Consider the following 21,917-nt stretch of genomic DNA (forward strand, 5'->3'; position numbering starts at 1 on the left):
GCCGGGACGCAGGGAGCCCGGCCATTGTCCCCACCCAGCGGCTCCTGGGTCCTAGCGATCAACCCAGCGCGCTGCAGCCCCCTGCCCCCTGAGGACCCCACCGCCCCTCGGCAGGGGCAGCTTCTCCCAGCGCTATGTAGGTGCCCTGCCTAGAAGCCACTGTGTCAGTGACTAGATAAAGGAGACGTCCATGTCGAGGGGAGCGGGGAGAAGGGGGCTTCCGTGGAGACTGGGGAATTGTTCCTGTTTACATAGACACAGGGATGATGGGGGTCCTGGTCCTGAAGCGGCTGCCCAGAGTTCGGTGCTGCAGGTGACATGCTTCTCGATGACACTCTGTGTGTGTGACCGCCCTGGTAACAGACTGGCACAGGGAGCACTTGGCCAGAGCTGGTCTCTTGTCCACGCACCAGGCTCACTGGCTACCAGCCCTGGGCTGGAGCCACCAGCTCTGCTCCCCTAGCTCAGGTCATGAAGCTGCCAGTGCTTTGTTGCCAGGTTCCTGGAGTTATTTGTAGGGCTGGATTAAGCCATTCCTGGGCCCAAACCCCCCCCATGTTCCCCCACCCCAGGGGCAGGCACCAAAGGAACTTTTACCCTGAAAATGTAGGTATTGGGTGAGTTGAGGAGCCTAGACAATTTGACAGGAGTTGTGGGAATAGCTGTGGAGCCAAAACATGGGACTTAGGCCCATAAACCTAAATTTAGGCATCTAAGTACCTTTGTGAATCTTGCCCGGGGTCTCTATAATGTGGGCGTAATGTGTAGTTGTGTGCACCTGGCTTCTTCAGTTCTTCATAAGAATGTCAGCATCCTCCATCCTTCTTCTCAAAACACTTCTCAGCACTGTCAGCACACGGGCACGCTCTTGCACTGAGCAGCCGCTGATATCACAGGGCTGTCTTAAGCAGATATGTTTATAATATTTTCCCCCTTGATGTCCGATCAGCTCATCTGTCAGCTGAGTAAAGAGGAGTGACCTGCCAGGTGGTTTGCCTACAATGAAAACATCCTAAACAGCTTCAGAAACAAAGTACAGAGCATATCTAGTAACTACAGTCACAGCCTATTTCTGGGTGTTTCTGGGCAAGGTGATCTGCCCTGCGCTGTGCATGTGGGCTGAGATGCAACATCACAATGTGTTGAGCTGAAAATATTTTTATTACAGCCTCTCAAACTGTGTTCTCACACCTATGCAGATATCAGAGCCATTAATATTACCATGAAAATGTCAGAAAGGTGTCAGAAAGAATCCTGTGTTTGTGAACTAAATTCCCCAGGGAGCACATAGATAAGCTTTATATGACATGTGATTAGTGAGCAGCTAGAGGCTGAGATCAAAGATGAATTTTACAGTTAGAGCACCAAAAATGTGGATTGATTGGTTAATTCTATTGTGACAAGAATTTCTATACATTGCTTATAGAGGTTATCCCCATATAGCCAGGCCAACAGCCTCTGTGTGCACAGCAGGATCTACCATGATGACAGTATCCGGCCTTCATTCTCCTTCTCATAACAGATGCCCAGACCAGCGGAGGGCAGAGAGAAGAGGCAAGATCATCTTAAATTTCAATCTTAAACCATTTATCGGACAAAACTGAGACCTGGGAAATATCGTAATGACTTTTCCACATGGGGCAACATTCCGGGAAATTAAGATGAGTGCCCCACTGCTTAGCTCCTTCTCTTTGAAAAATCAAATGGGGGTTACACCTGGACTATACAAAATTTTTTAAGTGTTCCGGACACATCAAAGGTCTCATGAATAATAGCGTTTTTGGGAAGGATTCTTGCAATCTGCTATGGTTGCCAAGACTGCTATAGTTATAACTAAGGTGACTTTACTTCTGAATGAGATCATCCACACAGGGTTTTACGGCGCATTAACTTTTAGCATCACACCATGTAGACAAGCCCTGAATAAGAGAAATTGAAAGGCTTGAAGCCTCTGTTAATTCCTTTAGTTTATAAGGGGGGAAAAATTATTTCTATGACATCCACATGAATAGGGTGGGGGATCACAGACATTCAGATGTAAATACCTCTACTCAGGAAAGAATAATAGAATATCAGGGTTAGAAGGGACCTCAGGAGATCATCTAGTCCAACCCCCTGCTCAAAGCAGGACCAATTCCCAGGCAGATTTTTGCCTCAAGTAGCCCCCTCAAGGATTAGAGCTCACAACCCTAGGTTTAGCAAAGCAATGCTCAAATCCCTGAGCTATCCCAGAGAACTAGTCATTACACAGAATCAGCATCAGAGATACCAGGAAATCAGTCCACCTTGCAGTCATATGATCCCAAAGAATAAACTGGGTAAAAAGAACAAAAATTTAGCTTTAAAAACTCAAGCTGCCATCTACCACACAAAACAGGAAGTGTTAGACTAGAAACACTGTGAGAGGTGACTCCTGAAGCTACTAGCAACTATTAATATTTTCAAAGATTATTTGCTATGAAAATAGAAATGAACGAACACACGGACATCCATCTGCACCATGTTAACGAAGGGAAATGATGAAGTGCTAAGAGTCATCAAAATAGCATTTTAAAAAGTAACCAATTTAAAGGACTGAAACTGTACAGACAGTGGATTACCAAAAAACCCAGTCCAACTCAGGCAAGCAGAACACCAGGTAAGACAAATTTGTGAACTGCTCGGAGGTGTTATGCAGACAGATACATTGATACGGGATTCTCTTTCACGCTAAAATCATGTATGACCGTTGCAATTTTTGGCAGTGGGCGGATGTTAAATATTTTACTGGATCAAGTCTCCTTTTGCTGCTCAATACATCATGTCCAGTAGCGAAGAGCTGTCTTGTCTTGGCATTGGGATGCCGTGCTTTTAAGAACACAGGCCTGCACGCCAGCAGACCCTGGTTCTTGAAGTGTTCCTTCCCGACTGCCCTGTAGAAGGGTGTGATGGATGGATCCCCTGTGGGGGGGACCTGCCTTGGACACAGGCCTGAAGCCAAGTGTGGGGGGACCTGCAGCCACTTGCGGTGGGAGGGGACCTGAGCCTCCACTGCACCCTGCTCCCATGGGGGATATGACTCCTTCAGCAGGGGCACGGTTCACAGAGTGCCCTGACGCCTGCCCCATAGGCAGCAAGAGGGAGACCCTAATGCTTCGGGCCGTGACCCCGAGCCCCTTCATTCTCATGGCTCCACAACGCCCCCACTGGCCTGACCCATTGCCAGCCACCAGGCCTGGGGCAGGCAGCTCTGCAAGGCTCAGACCTCAGGGGCTGCTTCCCACCTCCACCCCCAAGGCCCCAGAGCTGCCTCCGACCCCCCTCTCCACTAAGTCTCTCCCCTCGCTCATTGGCTCCTCCCACTCAGCTGGGGGCGGGGCCTACGCCGGCCCCTCCCCAAGAACTTCGGCCCCCGCACCCTTTGACCATAGAGACTAGAGGGAGGCAGAGCGTCATAACCCTCCCGCCGAGAGACCACAGAGAAAAGGGCTTTCCGGGAGGTAGCGAGTCCACCCACTCATTTCCGGTATTTTTTTAAACTCCATAGAGAGGCGCGGGGTGCGGATAGAGCGTCCGGGAGGCACCGCAGATCGGGAGAGCGAACCGCATCATAGAGTATCGAGTCTATGGGCTAGACCGCCTCGCAAGGCTTGCCGCGCAAAGAACTTTTCACCGTAGAGGGCTGGAGACACAGTGTCTGGCAGATACTTCCGGTCAAATGTCCTTATACCATAGAGAGTGAGAAAGGGGATGGATCGCCTCGCACGCATTTCCGGTCACACGCCGTTATACTATAATATTGGGGGCTGGGGCGGGGATAGAGCGTCCATCGGGCACTTCCGCTCAAAAGACCACTTCACCATAGAGTGGCGGGAGAGCGTCTCACTGCCACATCCGGTCACATGACCACATACCATCGCATGGGGTAGCCAGTCTGTGGGGGACAGATTGTCTCTCAGCCACTTCCGGGGGGGGAAGCCTCGCACACCATAGAGAGCAGTGGGTGCGGAGGGTAGAGCGTCCTTCGCAACAGTGGGCTGGCTGGGGCAACTGTCAGCCGGGCCCGGGGGAGCAGGAGGCTCCGGGGCCTCAGAGCCCTGAGGGCGGCAGGGCCTTAGTGGGGGGAGGAGAAGGAAGACGCTCAGGGCCCTGAGGGGGGCAGGGCCCTAGTGGGGGAGGGGCTCAGGGCCCTGAGTGGGGAGGAGAAGGAAGACGCTGAGGGCCCCGCTGGTGTCTGGGGCAGGGAGGGGTTCAGTAGGGGGGGCTCAGGTTCAGTGGGGGGTGTCCAGGACGCTGGAGGGGGGCTCAGGGTAGGGCTGGGGGCCCGGGGCAGGAGGCTCAGGACCCCAGGGGGAAGGTGAGGGTGGGGGCTGCAGGCTCTGCTGGTGTAGAGGGTCCATGGCGGCGGCTGGGGAAGGTGGCTCCATGGGGGGTGGGCGGCCCAACGCGGTGGAGACACTGCAGGAAGAGGCCGTCTGTGCCATCTGCCTTGACTACTTCACTGACCCTGTTTCCATTGGCTGCGGCCACAACTTTTGCCGTGTCTGCATCACTCAGCTATGGGGAGGTGAGGAAGAGGGTGAGGGCCAGGCTGAGTACGAGGCTGTGGGGGACAACGTGGGGATGGGTGGTGAGGAGGACGATGTGGATGAGTTGGATGATGACGACAACATAGAGTACAACGAGGAGGAAGAGGAGGGGGATGGGGATGGGGATGATCTTGCCGAGGAGGAAGATGATATGTGGAGTGAGGAAGATGAGGACACTGACCTGTGGGATGACCCAGGGGAGGATGACATGTGGGAGGATGAGGTAGGAGATGAGCTCTTCTTCGAGGACGATTACGATGAGGAGGTGATGGAGGAAGAGGACGTGGAGGAGGAGGAAGAAGAGCCACTGCCACCGCCTCCTCCAGCAGCAGTGGCCACGCGACCTCGACACCCCCCAACCTTCACCTGTCCCCAGTGCCGCAAGACCTTTCCCCAGAGGAACTTCCGGCCCAACCTCCAGCTGGCCAATATGGTGCACATCATCCGACAGATGCACCCACACCCCCAGAAGCTCGCGTCACCGGCCGCTGGGACCTCGGCATCTGGGAGGTCTGGGAGTGTGGCAGGAGTGGCAGGGGGGCTGGAGAAAAGAGCCCTGTGTGAGAAACACCAGGAACCCCTCAAGCTCTTCTGTGAGGTGGACGAGCAGGCCATATGTGTGGTGTGCCGGGAGTCCCGGAGTCATAAGCACCACAGCGTTGTCCCGCTGGAGGAGGTGGTGCAGGATTACAAGGTACGAAGTCAGCAGCACTGGATTTGGTAAAGGCTAGCTAGAGGCCGGTGGGTTGGGTTGGGTTGGGTTGAGTTGGTTGCTTGGCTGATGATAGTTGAGCATGCATGGATCAGTGTTCACGTTACACTCTCCATCAGTACCTGGCAGGAGCCAGGGAAGCTAATGGTCTAACCAGCAGACCAAATTAGGTGATGAATTTTGGTCACGTGCTACCCGAGGCACATTGTAGATACACTAAGAAGAAGTTGAGGGTTAGTTGGCTGGGAGATTTTGGCTTGACCAGGTGGTTTGAATAGGGGAGATTGCATTGGCTTGGTTTGCAGTGGGATTGGATTGGCAGTGATGGCTTTGGTAAAGCTAGCTAGTGCCTGGAGTTATTGCGTTGCTTCAGTGAGGGAGTTGGGTTCACTTGGGGGTGGCTGATGGTGGGTTGAGTGGTTGGCTGGGAGTTGCTGGCTTGATCACGTGTTCACGCAGCTGAGTGTGATGGGGAGTTGGTTTGATCCGCAGTGAGATGGGATTGGCTGAATTGAGTTGTTTGGTAAGACTGGTCAGAGACTGCTGGCGCTGGATTGCATTGGGATGGGATAGATGGGAGCTGTTTGGTTTTTTTCCGACTCCCACAGGTGTGTTTTCTGGGCCCTTCTCAAGTCATAGGCAGCTTACACTGGGGTGGGCAAACTATGGCTCAGGGGCCACATCCGGCCCTTCAAATGTTTTAAGCCGGCTTTCGAGCTCCCGCCAGGGAGTGCGGTCTGGGGCTTGCCCTGCTCCATGTGTGCTGTGGCTCTGCTCGGCTCCCAGAAGCAGCGGCATGTCCCCCCTACAGCTCCTATGGGTAGGGGCAGCCAGCAGCTCCCATTGGCCAGGAAGCACAGCCAATGGGAGCTGCAGGGGTGGCACCTGTGGAGGGGCAGCATGCAGAGCTGCCTGACTGTGTCTCCAATAGGAACCGGAGAGGAGATATGCTGCTGCTTCTGGTTGTTGTTGCTGAACCCCTGCCCTAGCCCTGATCCCCCTCCTGCCCTCTGAGCCCCTCGGTCCCAGCCCAGAGCACCCTCCTGCACCCCCCAGCCCCACCCCAGAGCCCGTATTCCCAGATGGAGCCCTCACCCCCGCCCCCGCACCTGTGGTGATGCGATTCTGGCAGGACCCAACTGAGAATGCCAATTCAGGACTAATTGCTTAAACAGGGCAGTTACAGCCCAAGGCTGCGGTTTTTCCACCTCTAAGACAAACCAAACCAAACCAGCCAAAGATGACTTTGCTTTCACCCCACTGGCTAACCACAAGTCACACAAGCCAATTCCCTTAGACCCTCCAGTCTCCCAGTATCACCACCAGTGTCACTCGTCCTGGGGATGATTGGTTATGAAAACCAACACCCCAGTAAAAGAGAGAGGTTCTCTCGATCCCAAAGAATCAAGCCCCAGACCCAGGTCAATATACAAATCAGATCTTACCCACAAATCACACTGTTGCCAATCTAAAATCTAAAGGTTTATTCGTAAAAGGAAAAGGATATAGATGAGAGCTAGAAATGGTTAAATGGAATCAATTACATACAGTAATGGCAGAGTTCTTAGTTCAGGCTTGTAGCAGTGATGGAGTAAACTGCAGGTTCAAATCAAGGCTCTGGAACATCCCCAGCTGGGATGGATCATCCAGTCCTTTGTGTAGAGCTTCCATTTGTAGCGAAGTCCCTCCAGAGGTAGAAGCAGGATTGAAGACCAGATGGAGATGAGGCATTAGCCTTTTATAGTCTCTTTTCCAGGTGTAAGCACCCTTCTTTGTTCTTACTGTGGAAAATTACAGCAAAATGGAGTCTGGAGTCACATGGGCAAGCTCCTGCACACCCTGCTGAGTTACAAGGCATAACTGCCTTCTCTCCATGGGTCACACCAACTTGTCTGGGATGTTTCCCAGAAAAACAGCACACATTTGAAGTGTAGACAGGATAGAGCCAATACTCATAACTTCAACTATAAAATGACAGCATAATCATAACATATAGACAGCATAATCATAACCAGCAACCCATAACCTGGTTTTAGACACCTTACATGACCCCCTCTACATAAGATTTGGTGCCACTGCAGGACTTTGGTTGCAACCATGTTCTATGTGGTCCCAGTCTGAGCCCCTCAGTCCTAGCCCAGAGCACCCTCCTCACCCCCAGCCCCACCCCAGAGCCCGTATCCCCAGATGGAGCCCTCCCCCCTCCCCTAGTCTGCAACCCCCTCCCACACCCTCAACTCATTTCTGGCCCACCCCAGAGCCCTCACCCCCTCCTGCACCCCAACCCCCAATTTTGTGAGCATTCATGGCCTGCCATACAATTTCCATACCCAGACGTGGCTCTTGGGCCAAAAAGTTTACCCACCCCTGGTTTACACTGTAAGGCCTCCCTTGTGGGAGGGGCTCTGCGCAGGCATTTCCCTGGAGTCAGAGCTGGTCTGGGTAGCTCCTGAGTCCCACTGAGCAGAGGTGAGAGCAGGATCTGACATCTCGATGGGGGCTGACAAGCAACAAGGCTGGGCTGGGCTAGGAGAGGATCAGACCAAGAAGACCATCAGTTGCTCAGGCCCAGAGCATCACAGGCATTTAGGTGCTGACTTCAGTGGGACTTTGCTATCTAAATACCTGTGACACTCTGAACCTCCGTGTCTGGGTTCAATTGAAAAGCTTGTTTCTGTGATCATTGACTCTCTCGGGCATTGTAGAAGAAAGAAGTCTCTAGAGGAACGCTGTCAGCTTAAAACTCTGCCTGGAAATGTGGCAACTGCTAGTGTCGCGAGGGTGATCTGACCTTTTCAATGGTGTGAGCCGGATGCTAGTTCTGGGGCACCTCCACAGTCCCCATACAAAGGTCATGCTGGGAAGAGAACCCCATTCTGCAGAGCGTGCCACCCCACCTCTGCTGGCATGACCGCAGTGGGGGCAGGCCCATGCTGCTCCTGTGACCCCTTCCAGCTGGAATGCAGACAGACAGATGACAGTGCAGAGCAATGAGCTTTAGACTGCAGGTTCCTAATGTTGCTGTGGGTTATGATGGGCTTGGGCTTGCCTTTGGGATTTTGGGGGCTTTTTTGGGGCAGGGGTAAAAATGGCAACCCTGGGGCAAGCCACCACAGGGAGAGGGGGTGCACGGAGCCTGTGGGGGTGCACAGAGCCTGTGGGGCTGCACGTAGACGAAAATTTGTGGCTGGCTGGAATAGTCCCACAAGCTGACATTGTCTCTTGGAGACTGTGTAAGTAGAGCCCTGCGTGAATACAAAATTTATATCCGTGGCTGCAGCTATCCGCAGAACTGCTGGGCTCTACCAGGAACCACAGCAGCGAAAGCAGCAGCATGTCGGGGCTGCTGCTCGCAGGAGCTAGCACCCAGCCCAGGCAGCTCCTCCAGTATGGCTGTGCTGCCCCCAGCCCTGCCCACTAGGGCAGGCACCAGGCTCACCAGCAGTTGTCCCTGGTGGTGTGAGTGTGTGCAAGTAGCTTTCATGCTCCCAGACAGGAGTCCTGTCCACACAGCAGTCTGTATTCCTGGTAGAGCCCTGCAGCTCCGTGGATATCCACTTTATATCCATGGATAGCCACATCTGCGCATATACATTTTGTATCCGGGCAGAGTTCTAACTGTAAGCTCTTTGGGACAGGGGCTGCCTTTCTGTTCTGTTTGTACAGCACCTAGTGCAGTGGTGTCCTGATCCCTGGCTGGAGCTTCTAGGTGCTGCCACAGATGAAAACATAAATACTTATAAACGTTACAGCTAACACTCTGGTCCTGCAATGAGTGACTAACCCCTGCTGAGTTCAGGGGGGCGACATATCTGCATAAAATCACCCTCATAAGTGTATGCAGGATCAAGGCCCAATATTCCTGTAACTAGAAGAGATCAGGAGAGGTGTGGGGACGGAGGAGGGATATTTTATTTCTCGTCTCAGTTTTTCCTGTATGCAGTGGACAGCACTGTGTGGATTGCCAGGTCCATGGCCGGCCCTCTGTATAATTAGTCCTTTTCCTGTTCGTTGGGGGACTTTTCCACAGCAGCAGGGATGGGAAAAACACTAGTTCAAAGGGAAGGAAAAAACAAAACCAGGAAATGGTTATCAAAACACCTGGGTTGCAGCAGGGCACGGAGAGCTTTTAAACGGGCCTCAGACTGGCTTTTTTAACGAGGGTTAAAGTGCGTTTGCAGTGTTGTTGTAGCTGTGTCAGTCCCAGGCTACTAGAGAGACAAGGAGAGTGAGGTCATATCTTTTATTGGACCAACATGTGTTACATCAGACTGATATAACTGTGATGTAAGTGTAGTCCTGACCTGCACTAAAGTTCAGTCGACCCAGTTACGTCGCTCAGGGATTTGAAAAATCCATCCCCTTGAGCGATGTGGGTAAGCTGGCCTGACCCTTGGTGTAGGCAGCACACGGTTGACGGAATTCTTCCTTCAACTTAGCTACCTCCTCTGAAGAAGTGGAGGACCTATACTGACGGGCGAACCCCTCCCATCGGCGTAGGCAGTGTCCATGTGAAGCACTGCGCTGGAGCGTTTCAAGTGTAGACAAGCCCTAAGTGCGTGCAACCGCAGCTCAGGTTTCAACCTGTTGCGATGTTACTATCCTGCCCTCACCCTCTCTAGTCCTCCAGGAAAACCAGAAGAGTCCGGGCTGGAGTCTCTCCAGATTTCGTGAGTCTGAATATTACAGCAGCGCCTGGAAGGTCCAGCTGATGGCAGCCCAGTCGTTCTAGGCTCTGTACACGTAGGTGAGGGAGTTGCAGAGAGCTGACAGTGTAAATACAGGACATACCAGGGAAGGATTGTCGCCTGGTTTACACAGGGGGAGCTGAGGCCCAGAGAAATCGAGTGGTTTTAGGTCTCACAGAGTTTGCGACAGAGCCAGGAATTGACCCCAGGTTTCCTGCTCTGCTGCTCCTACCTGTTAGACCATGCTTCCTGCTGGTCCATTGAAGGCAGACTAGATGGTCACTCTTGACATTAAAACCTATGAGCCCAGTGAGGGAAAATACATACAGAAAGACAGATTTGGTGATAAACCTATCACGGGTGGGGAGGATGTTTATTGTCTTTTCTTTGTAGATGAAACTCCAGGGCCACCTGGATCCGCTGAAGAAGAAGCTGGATGCGGTTCTGAAACAGAAATCAAGCGAAGAGGAGAAAATTACTGAGCTGAAGGCAGGTGCCAGGCTCCTGCTCCCCACCACCTTTGCTCTCCACCCCGACCAGGGATTGCATGATTCAGGGGGGTTCTCAACTAGAGGGTCAGGTGGTTGAGAGGTTACATCCATCCTGCCCTTCCCATGTTGCCGCATATCTCCTTGGTGTCTCTTCTTCTTCCCTTTCTGCAGCCCCTCCTAAGTCTCACCTCCCTTGGGGCTCCTATCTCCTTCCCTATTCCAGATGCTCAGGCAATCAGCGCTGAAATAGTTAGTGAAGTGTAGTCACTGACCTATCAGAACTGATGCCCCAGTGAGATGGACAAGGGAGTTTACTCTCCTCTGAGCTATTGGTTCAGACTCATGCCTGCACACTCAGGCAGATGTCATTCATGCTCGACTCACATTCAGCAGGTTTTCTTGGCACCGCATGGGGTAGTGACTTCTTTTTTTTTCTTTCTTTGTAATGGGAGCTGAGATACTGGCCTATCTGACCATGTCATGCAGGCTGCAGTACAGTAGCAGCATAGGTAGAGTTAACGTTGTTGACTCACTGATTGTTTAACAGATGACTCTAAGTTCCCTGAAATCCACCCACTGACTCAGCTTTTCTGGAAATTTGCTGTGCTGTGTGCAGGTGGTGGGGTAGGGTTAATGATCCAAATTTGGGGTCATTTGAGCACAGGATTCCTGATACACAGCCTCCCCACGAGTCATGTGATCTCAAAGTCCTCTGGTTCGCCTAAGGCAGTGGTTCCCGAACTTTTTAGTAAGCCGCCCCAGCAACTATTTATTTCTTTTTCTGTCCCTTCTTCCCTCCTGCTCCCCACTCTCCCAACCCCTTTGCTTTGGCCTCCCAGCCCTGTCCCCTTCTGGGGGGGAGAGGGGCAGTGACTGGGCGACCCACTTGGATCCTTCCCATGACCCACAGTTTGGGAAACATTGATCTAAGGGTTTTGGGGTTTTTTGCACACTTAAATAGACCATGTGAGCTGGATCCCCCCATGTCTGCAACTCTGCTGTAGACTGCTGTACCTTATCTGTAGCATGTTGCCAAAGATGACAACGCTCTGTGTTTCCACATAAGCGCCTTCTACAGGTTCTGTAGCTGTGTCTGCACTAGGAAACCTTACTGCAGAGCCCTGCGGGGGACTATTTTTTTAATCCTTCTCCTTTCCCGCCACATCCACTCACGCATTGTCTCTTGCATTTTTATCCTGCTCCCACCTGCAAAAACTTGGATCCTGCAGATCCCGCACTAGAGACAGATTCCCTTATGGTCCTTTAAAACAAAACAAAAAAAAGTCAGTTAATATATTGCAAATGGAATTCAGCCACAATTTTTACCACTAAAAGAATAAAATAAACCTTGCTTAAGCCATGTAAAAAAAATGCTTTAACTCCAGATATAATAGACATCAAATCTCTTTCTATCCCTGCCTTAAATTTAAGTCTTGAAACCTTTATTTAAGAAAGAAAAGAAAAAAACTTGCTTTATGTGGCTGAAATTTTGTTTATAAGAACGTAAGACTGGCCAGACTGGGTCAGACCAAAGGTCCATCAAGGAAGACAGGATACTGGGCGACAATGGCCAGTGCCAGGGGCCCCAGAGGGAATGAACAGAACAGGTAATCATCAAGTGATCCAGCCCCTGTCGCCCATTCCCAGCTTCTGGCAAATAGACGAAAGATTGAGTGTTAACCCCAGACGGTAGCGGTTTGCGGGAAATTTTCCCACCCAATCCTGTCTGCAACAAAGTACATTTTACCTGCTATTATGGCAGCGGGTCCTGTAGGAACCTCGGGATACCGGTCCCACTGCAGGGCTCTGCCTTACAGGCAGATTCTCACCAGCCCTGCAGCAGCTGAGCTACTGTGGATTAGGCTTTGGCAGCCAGGCTGGACTTTGCCATTGTTAGCTGGTTTAACAGGCCAACACGTAGCTCAGCTGGCCTAGTGTTCAATATGCTCTAGGGGATTTTAGCCCACTGCTCTTTGCCACGGAGAGACAATGGTGTTGGCTTCGCTCTGCTGACACTGTCCAAATATTCCCTGCACGTGGAGTGATGCCCTAGGACGGATCACTTAACAGGGGTTGAACCTGGGACTTCGGGGCCAGCTGCCCGGGCTGGATAAGCAGTGGGTAGCCCAGGCAGGCAGGAGGAGCTGTGTCTGACTCTTCCCCTCCCTGCTCCAGAACAAGATGAAGCTGGAGATCAAGGAGTTTGAGTCGGACTTCGAGCTGCTGCACCAGTTCCTGATCGGGGAGCAGGTGCTGCTGCTTCACCAGCTGGAGGAGCGCTACGAGGCGCTGCTGGCCCGCCAGAGCAGCAACATCAGCCAGCTGGAGGAGCAGGGCGCCACCCTCGGGCGCCTCATCGCTGAGGCTGAGGACAAGAGCAGGCAGGATGGGCTGCAGCTGCTCAAGGTGAGAGCCCCCAGCGCACAATCTGATGTCTGCCGCGCACAATCTGATGTCTGCCCCCCACACCCTTCCAGCCCTCGTCTGTCATCCCCAGCCCCTTTCCAGATCCCTGCTGGAATGAAAATGAAATATTTGGCCCTTTTCACCGCCTGGGAGAGTGTTTGCATGCGGGGAAGGTTGAGAGGGGGGCGTCAGCCGACAGGGGGACCGAGCTTCAAGTCCTTGATTTGGGTTATGATCTGGAACAAAACATTGCTCTGACTCAGAGCAGGGGGCTTGAACCTGTTTTGCTCCCACGTCTCACTTCATTGAAACTGATACGTCCCCTGCTTCAAAACGGCATGTTCCAGTGAAATGAAATTGCGCTGAAAATGTTCCCCACCCATCTGCATTTAGAGGGAGACTTCCAAGGGCACAGATGGCAACGCCCGCTGAAAAGCACCTCGCTTAACTCCGCTGTGTGTCTTGGGCACATACGTCAGGGGTGGTTTTCTGACTTAAAGCATGTGATTAATGCCCCAGACTGCAATGGGGTCGCTCCCACGCTCAAAGCGAGGGAGGTGCTCAGAGATCTCGCTGAGTCGTGGCTGATCAGAGTTTTATGAGACACCGTGGTGCTTGTCGCTAGCTTGTTGGTAATTTTTTTTTCTCTTTTCTTCCCCCTCTTCTCAGGACATCAAAGACACCTTCATCAGGTCAGTCCCAGGCTAATTCTGTTGATACACTTGTTGCTACAGGAAGGAAACCGATTGCTTTTAAGAATGTCATGTTGTAGAATTATGGAAATGCTCCATGATGTCGCTTGTTGAAACTGACTAGCCGTGGTTAGCACTGGAGGATAGTGATCTCTAGCTCTTCTGTAGTGCGTTTCGTCAGTAGATCACAGAGCACTTTGCAAAGGAGGATAGTCTCATTTTCTCCCATATTACAGATGGGGCAACTGAGGCATGGGGCGTGTGTGGGGGGAGTGACTTACCTAGCAGGGCAGCAACAGAGCTGGGTATCGAGCCCATGTCTCCGAAGTCTCGCTAGGAGAGTTTATTCCTAGGCCACGCTGCTTCCTCTGCACACTATAGATCTTAACCCAGTATCCTGGTTGGCTTTAAACATCTCTGGTGTCCTCAACAATGTAGTTACAGTCATGGCAGTTAGACTTCTGTGCAGCCTAGATTTGAACACACTTGGCTTCCTCGATAATTTTTTTTTGTATTATCCTTGCACTTGGGAGCCCCAGTCATGGACTGGGCCCCTACTGGGATAGGTGGTGTGGAAACAAAGGACAGAAAGACTCGAAGAGAGTGGGGAGTTACCCAAGAGAACAGTTGATCTGAGGCAATCGTGCCAGATGTATTGCTGTGACGTATTTACTGAGCCCCCGTGACGGGTCTTGAGTCAAGCTTTCGTTCTAAAATGGATCCCAGCTGTTGTGGCTGCAAAGAGAAACTCTCAAACATGAACTACTAGCAAAGGGTTTGCCAGTATAGCTATACGAACAAAGCCGGCTAGTGGAGATGCAGTTTCTCCAGGCAAAAGACTATAGCTTATTTTGGTTCCCCAAATGAAATACCAGCACAAGGATTCTTATGCTGAGACTTGGTCTGCACCAGGGCTTTTGTCGATAGAGAAATGTCATCCAAAAAATCACATTCCTAACTGAACTTGCTATACCAGCCAAAATTTCTAGTGTAGATATGGCCTCAGACTGCCTGAAACAGGTCAGGGGCCACCTCTCCTCATTTACATCATGCTGTATTAACTCTGGAATCGAATTATGGTGCTTCAAGGAGCAGTCTTCCAAACAGATTTGGTCATTGTTACCAGCGGGTGTCACGTGGTCTGAACATTGTAGACCTGTCCATGTGGTTAAAGATGTTACTTGTGTCTCTATGCAGACTCTCTGGTCTTAGGTACTGTTAGGTCATTTGTGTTAGAGTTGGAGACCCACTATGTTGGATGTGGTAGCCGTGCGTAATGAGTAAAGCTGGTTGGACAATATTTTTTCTTGTGGGAATGTTTTTCTTATGGAAAATTTGAACGCCAGAAAACTCAATTTGGAAGTGCTGCCCCAGTGGGTAATGGAAGTTGAGTTCAGCTGCCTCATGCTCCCCATCTCCTGTATGGGCTGGAGTTCCTGGTCACACTTCATCTCCCATGATGCGCAACCCTCTTGGAGAGGGGAGGTGGTACACCATGCTCAGGGACTCTCCTAATGCATCATGGGGGATGTAGTCTGCCTGGGAGCCCAGCCAGTAGAGGAGAAGGGAGACATGAGGCAATCGAATTACAGCTCCCAGGAGGCCCTGTGGCATTCTAAGTTGAACATTTCAGTTTGCGGGTAGTCCTGGTTTTGGGTGAAAAAAATCAGAAACGTCTGCAGAAAGGAGACAAGAAAATTGCATAGTCAAAAACCTACATTTCTGTTGCAGAAGAGCTTTGACAGAAGATTGTCAGCCCGCCCCCACAGCAAGAGACTTTCTGTCCCTGGAGCTTATAGTCAAAGAGACAGAGGAGGGAAACTAACTTGCCCAGGGTCGTCGAGTGAGACAGCGGCAGAGCCTGAGACCTGTTCAGTGCTCTGCCTACTAGGCCACGCTTCCCACCATACACAGCCCTTGACTCACTGCTGTATTCCCTTTGCCAGGTGCGAAAGCGTCAAATTCCAGGAGCCGGAGACGGTGCCGGTAGACGTGGGGAAGAAATACCGCAATTACTTCCTGCAGGACGTGGTGATGAGGAAGATGGAGAAGGTCTTCAGGAAAGTCCCTCAAGGTAAAGGAGCTCAGCGCTTTCTTCCCTTGGTTAGCGGACCAGGGAGAGCCAGGACTCTGTTTACGCTGATGTCCTGTGTGTGGTGGAGCTGAACAGCGCAGGCAGCTGTAGCACAAGTTTCTCTCACAGGTTGCTTCTGCTGATGTGCATCAGCACTCATCCACAACTCTGTCCTGACCTACATCCCCCTGCTGTCCCAGCCCTGGGCTCCCCCAGTGCACACGATTGCTGGTGCTCCTCTGTCCCGACCTACAGCCCTCACCTGCTGTCCCAGCCCTGGGCTCTGCTCTCCAAACTCCAGGCTCTGCCAGTGCCCAGCCACTTGGTTTCCCATGCAGCTCTGCTAATGCATTGCAGTCCTGACCCACAGCCCCCTATCCTGCCAGCCTTAGGCTCCTGCCTGGCTCTGCTGGTGCCCCTCAATCCTGACCTGCATCCTGCTGCTATCCTGTCCCTGAGCTCACTGTGCTCCTGGCCCTGGGAGTCTGCAGCAGCTCTTTGCTGCTCAGGAGGAGGATGCCCCCTACTGGACGACCAGTGCCAGGAGCAGCTCCCAGCCAGTAGTAATATATATAAACCTAGCACTCGGGGCTTGCTGATTGGCCTGTGGAGTGTCACATGATAAAGTAAGGCCTTGGCTCTCCATGCAGGGAAAGCAGGGGGAAGTCTCAAATACCAGGCCTACGTTTGTTTGTATTATCTCAGTGCCTGAGACCTGAGCTGAGATCAGGGCTCTCATGGTGCTGGGTGCTGCACAGACACACAGCGAGAGACGGTCCCTGCCCCAGCTGAGATCACTGCCCCATGGTGCTGGGCGCTGCACAGACACACAGCGAGAGACAGTGCTCACAGTCTAAATAGATGAGACAGGGTGGGAAGGGAAACAGAGGCCGTATCTTGCCCAGAGTCAGTTGGGAATAGATCCCAGGTATCCTGGCACTCACCACAGAGTTGAGTTCACTGAATCATGCTGCCCCCCTAACTCTCCTGATTGTGTGTGGGTCTCTTTCCTTAGCTGACGTGACCCTGGACCCCGACACGGCCCATCCCCACCTGAGCTTGTCTCTGGATCGCCGGAGCGTGAAGCTGGGTGAACGTCGCCAGGACCTACCCGACAACCCCAAGCGCTTCGACTCTGACTACTGCGTGCTGGGCTCTCAGGGCTTCAGCACAGGGCGCCACTACTGGGAGGTGGAGGTGGGGGGCCGGCGGGGCTGGGCGGTGGGGGCGGCCCGGGAGACGGCCCGGCGGAAGGAGAAAACGGGCGGCCCCTACCAGAAGCGGGAGATCTGGTGCGTGGGCGCCAACGGAAAGAAGTACCAGGCACTGACGGCCACGGAGCAGACAGCGCTGCCCCCCGGGGAGAAGCTCCGGCGCTTTGGGGTCTACCTGGACTACGAGCGGGGACAGCTGTGCTTCTACAACGCCGAGAACATGGCCCACATCCATACCTTCAATGCCACCTTCCGCGAGCGCATCTTCCCCTTCTTCCGCATCCTGGCCAAGGGCACACGCATCAAGATCTGCACCTGACCCGCTTCCCCTCTACCTCGGGCCTCCTCCCCTCCTGGGTCCCTCCCACCCTTGCACGGATCCTCCCCACCCTGTCCCAGGATCCGGCACCGCACAGAGGCCTGAGGGGAGGCCGCCTCAGCCGGCCTGACATTCCAAAGCCTGCCTTGTCCCTTTGCGTTACTCTGTTTTGAAGTGTGAGGGCAGGGGAGGGCTTGGTTCTGGGGATGACACGTGGGTTTTCACACTGCTGTCAGGCAATCCCCCCTCCTGTCCGATACACAATGTGTGAATTGCTCTTGATGCACCACTGTAACCACCCTCCAATCTGTCCCTCTGCCATCATGCTGTAGGGCCCTGGTGCTCCTGCAACACCCTCACTCGTGTCTGGGGACTGAGCAGGCGGAGGTGAGCGACTTCATGGAAGATCTAGGCCCCAGACCTGGGGAGGGAGCTCTGAGCATCCCCGGAAGTGCTGGCCCCCTGCTCTGTCCCATAATGACTCAGGCTCCCAAGGGACTTGGCCATCCATATCTCATTGAATTTCCTTTGGCCCTGCTGGAAGAATTCCAGCCATTCAACTTCCCCCTCTCCCACTTCCTGGTGGCATTTGGAGCTAGCTCCAGACCATCTTCTCTCTCCTTCCACAGGCACAAGACCCGATTGCTCTATCCCGTCCCATAATGCTGCCTTCCCTTCCCTGCTGGTGTTCAGACCAAGATCCAGCCCCAAAATATTGCTTTCCCCCCTTTGTGTCCAGCCTTCAGAGCCCAGTGCTTTCCACCCAGAACAGTCCCAGTGTCCATCTGTCCTCTAGTTCTTCCCCACAATGGTCCTCTTGTCTGCCAGTCTTGGTCTCCAGAACCATCACGCATGCTTCTGAATCTCTCTTCCACGTTGTCACCACCCTTCGTGGCCCTCGACATTGCATTTATTCGTGGACATCCAAAACAGCCTGTGGTACCGAGGCAAACGGGGCAACTTCCTCCCTAAGCTGAGATGCTACAAGAGAATCACTGGCTAAAATATGTGGAGGTGCCAAGAATCATGTGAGATGCTTTCATTGTGAGCCCTGTTCTGGGCGTCCTAGGCCTCCTCCAGCACTCTCTGAGAGTTGGATATTTATTTTAAATGTTCTCTGAGCTGTGTCCCCCACCCTCCCGGTCGCTGTCCAGTTTCCAGCAACCCATCGCTGGAAAGACACTGCCCATACATGCTGTGTGTTGAGATTTGGTTGGTTGTTTTTCTGTTGATGTTACAAAGCTAGTTTGAAATATTTTTGGCTAAACCAAGAATTAAATGGAGATTTAGTTTTTTGAAATGTTATAATAATAATTAATAATAAAGAGAAGATTGTACAGTTTAGTCTCTGCCTCTTCAGTCCCGCCTTGGCTTGAGCTGGTGGAAGGGTAAAATCCAAAAAGGGGGTTTGGAAAGGATGTCGAATTTGTTTCAAAGGCCACAAAAGTAATTCTGCTGCTCTACTCTGTACTGATAAGGCCTCACCTGGAGTATTATGTCTTGTTCTGGGCACCACATTTCAGGAATGATGTGGACAAATTGAAGAAAGTCCAGAGAAGAGCAACAAAAATTATTAAAGGTCTGGAAAACATGACCTGTGAGGGTAGATTGAAAATATTGGGGTGGTTTAGTTTGGAGAAGAGAAGACTGAAGGGGGACGTAACACTTTTCATGTACGTAAAAGGTTACAAAGAGGAGGGAGAAAAATTGTTCTCCTTGACCTCTGAGAATAGGACAAGAAGCAATGGGCTTAAATTGCAGCAAGGGAGATTTAGGTTGGACATAAAGAAAAACTCTGTCAGGGTAGTTAAGCACTGGAATAAAATGCCTTGGTTGTTTAATCTCCATCATTGGAGTTTAAGAGCAGGCTGGATAAACACCTGTCAGGGATGGTCTAGAACTAGGGAGAAGGTGAACTCTTTACCTTCAAGGGGTACCAATACAAGTGGGTAGGTACACAGTCCTACAGATCGTTCGTAACAATGTCACAAAGATGTCCACATTTGTCGTGGGGGCAGGGGGGGAGGCTGATTACCCCACCATCAGTCTTTGTGTAGTAATTAGAGATTGTTTTAATGCCTGCAGCCTCTTTTCCAGCATTTCAGAGTGGTAGCCGTGTTAGTCTGTATCAGCAAAAACAACGAGGTGTCCTTGTGGCACCATAGAGACTAACTAATTTATTTGGGCATAAGCTTTCGTGGGCTAAAACCCACTTAATCTGATGCATGGAGTGAAAATACAGTAAGCAGAATATATATTCTAGCACATGAAAATATGGGAGTTTCTTTACCAATTGGGGGGACAGTGCTAACAAGCAAATTCAATAACGGTGGAAGTGAGCATCAGCTGTTCTAACTGAATATTCAAGTTATCTGCATAAATATCCACTTTTTTTTTTAATCTTGCTGAATTCTTGGCTTCAACCACTCCACCTGGTAACAAATTCCATAGGCTAATCCCACATGGTGTGGGAAAAGTGTGTCCTTTTTACCAGTTGTTCACTGGCCACCTTTCATTTTCATTGAATGCCTCCTTTGCTCTTGTCTTATGAGACGGAACAGAAATTCCTGCCATCCTTCCTCTAACCAGTCCCATATTGTATAGACTCTTATCATGTCTCTTTTCTAAAGCCCTTTTTTTTCAGTCTCTCAGGAGAGTTTTCTGGACGCCGGATGAGCCTCATCGCTGTTCTCTGAATCAGTCCTCTCCAATCCTACAATGAAATGGACCCATATTTTAAAAGGAAATGATCTGCCCTGAATTACTTATGAAGATACTTAACATTTAACACAGTGGTTCTCAACCAAGGGTACGTGTACCCCTGGGGGTTCCAGGGGGTACAAAAACTCCTCTAGATATTTACCTAGTTTTACAACAGGCAACATAAAAAGCACTAGCACAGTCAGTACAAACTAAAATGTCAGACAATGACTCGTTTATACTGCTCTATAGATTACACACTGACATGCAAGTACAATATTTATATTTCAATTGATTTATAATTATAGGGTAACAATGAGAAAGTCAGCAATTTTTCAGTGATAGTGGGGCTGTGACACTTTTGCATTTTTATGTCTGATTTTGTAAGAAAGTTGTTTGTAAGTGAGGTATCATTTGAGGTACACAAGAGAAATCAGGCTCCTGAAAGGGATATAGTGAGCCGCCGATTTAACAAAAAGGAGGGCAGGAGGGTTGGTCCTCAATTTTTTTCGTTCAGTAGAAAATCCCATTTTTCAATTGTGTTTGGGGGGCAAATATTTTGAACCAAATAATGGAAAAAATCCAACAAGAAATGTTAAAAATTGTCACCAAAAGAGTGAGTGGTGGGGAGGGCACAGAAGAAAGCCACTGTATGCCAAAGTCTTCATGTGAAAAATACCAACCCACCTCTAGTGTTAACCCTTTGCTCTTCATGTCCCTCTGTGATGACCAAACTTGTCTCTTTGCTCAGCTACCCCAGGTCTCTCCCCAGGCCAGTCCTCGATGCAGGAAAGTGCTTAAACATTTGCTCACATCCTGACGGCAATGAGATTGAAGCATGTGGTTATCTTACATTTTGCTCAAGTACTTTCCTGAATCAGCCCAATGCTGATACAAGTTTGCCGGACTCAGAGGGGCTGATCCAGACTCTGGGCCGTGCCATTTTTTTTTCAGCAGCGAGACTGCAAGTGAAAGTCAGCCCCAGCCGCTGTGTTTGCTGTCCTTTCCTCTCCCTTTGCATGCAGCTCTTGTTTTGTCTCCTCTGAAAACAGGACTGGACATTTAACCTCAACAGCTCCACGCTGTCTTCCCTAATTTCTCTTATCCCCTGTTATGACCATATTTGATACCATCAAAGGGCTTGGCTACTCTTGCAAGTTACAGTGCATTAAAGCAGCCCTGGGTCCCAATGTGTCCACACTGGCAAGGCACGTAGAGCGCCTGGGCTCTGCAGGTGGAGCTCTCCTGGTGATCCACCTCCATGAGAAGCATAAAGCTTGCTGCACCCCGGCTGAAACGCCGCAGCATCAGTGTGAACGAAGTGTTGCATTACCATGTTGTGATTGGCCTCTGGAAAGGTCCCATGATCCCCTGAAGTCACGTGGCCACTCTTGTCATTGTTTTTGGAATCGGCTACAGGAATGTAGCTATCCCCTTTCAAAGCTCCATTTCTGACAGCCAGCATGCTTACCTGCTCTGGGACAAAGCAAACCATTAGTGTGGAATGCTGCTTTTGTGAGTTTGCATGTGGAGGGGGGATCTGCTGCTGTCTGAATTTACAAGACAACATGCTGACGTGCTCCCCCCCCTTTAAATAGCACATTGCAGCCACTTGCACACTGGGATAGCTACAATGCACTGCTCTTTGTGGCATTGCAAGGGCCGCTAACGTGGCCACGCCACTGCGCTGGCAGCTGACAGTGTAAACATACAGTAGGGTTTTCCCTGCTGCGGTCTCCGAAGGCTGGTTTAACTCCCGGCACTCTGCAGCTGCAAGTGTAGCCAAGCCCTAGGAAGCTGCCAGACAAGGGAGTGGTTATAATGAAAACCTTGTTCAATATTTTACCTTTCAGCTGCTTTCCCCTCATTTTCTGAGGAATTTTAATGGTGTATCTGACAGGGGGCTAAGCAGGGTGGTCTCTGCATACCAAACCACAGACCTTGTTTAACTATTTCATGCTTGCAGTGTTACAGCCAAACTGGTCTCAGGAATTACAGGCAAAGTGGGTGAGGTGATCTCGTTTATTGGATCACCTTTGGCAGGTGAGGGAGA

At 51.2% G+C, this 21,917-nt stretch overlaps 1 protein-coding gene across 1 annotated transcript; it reads left to right on the forward strand.

Moving 5' to 3' along the window:
• Positions 1 to 3,920: 3,920 nt before the first annotated feature.
• On the forward strand, positions 3,921 to 18,508 carry TRIM41 (tripartite motif containing 41). Its single transcript, XM_030543716.1, has 6 exons — positions 3,921 to 5,262; positions 10,362 to 10,457; positions 12,635 to 12,865; positions 13,535 to 13,557; positions 15,504 to 15,631; positions 16,647 to 18,508. Exons 1-6 carry the CDS (start codon positions 4,378 to 4,380, stop codon positions 17,162 to 17,164), a joined length of 1,881 nt encoding a protein of 626 aa, XP_030399576.1. The 5' UTR covers positions 3,921 to 4,377; the 3' UTR covers positions 17,165 to 18,508.
• The last annotated feature ends 3,409 nt before the right edge of the window (positions 18,509 to 21,917 follow it).

This window comes from Gopherus evgoodei, unplaced genomic scaffold, assembly GCF_007399415.2.
Source record: "Gopherus evgoodei ecotype Sinaloan lineage unplaced genomic scaffold, rGopEvg1_v1.p scaffold_32_arrow_ctg1, whole genome shotgun sequence".
Classification (NCBI taxonomy): Eukaryota; Metazoa; Chordata; order Testudines; family Testudinidae; genus Gopherus; species Gopherus evgoodei.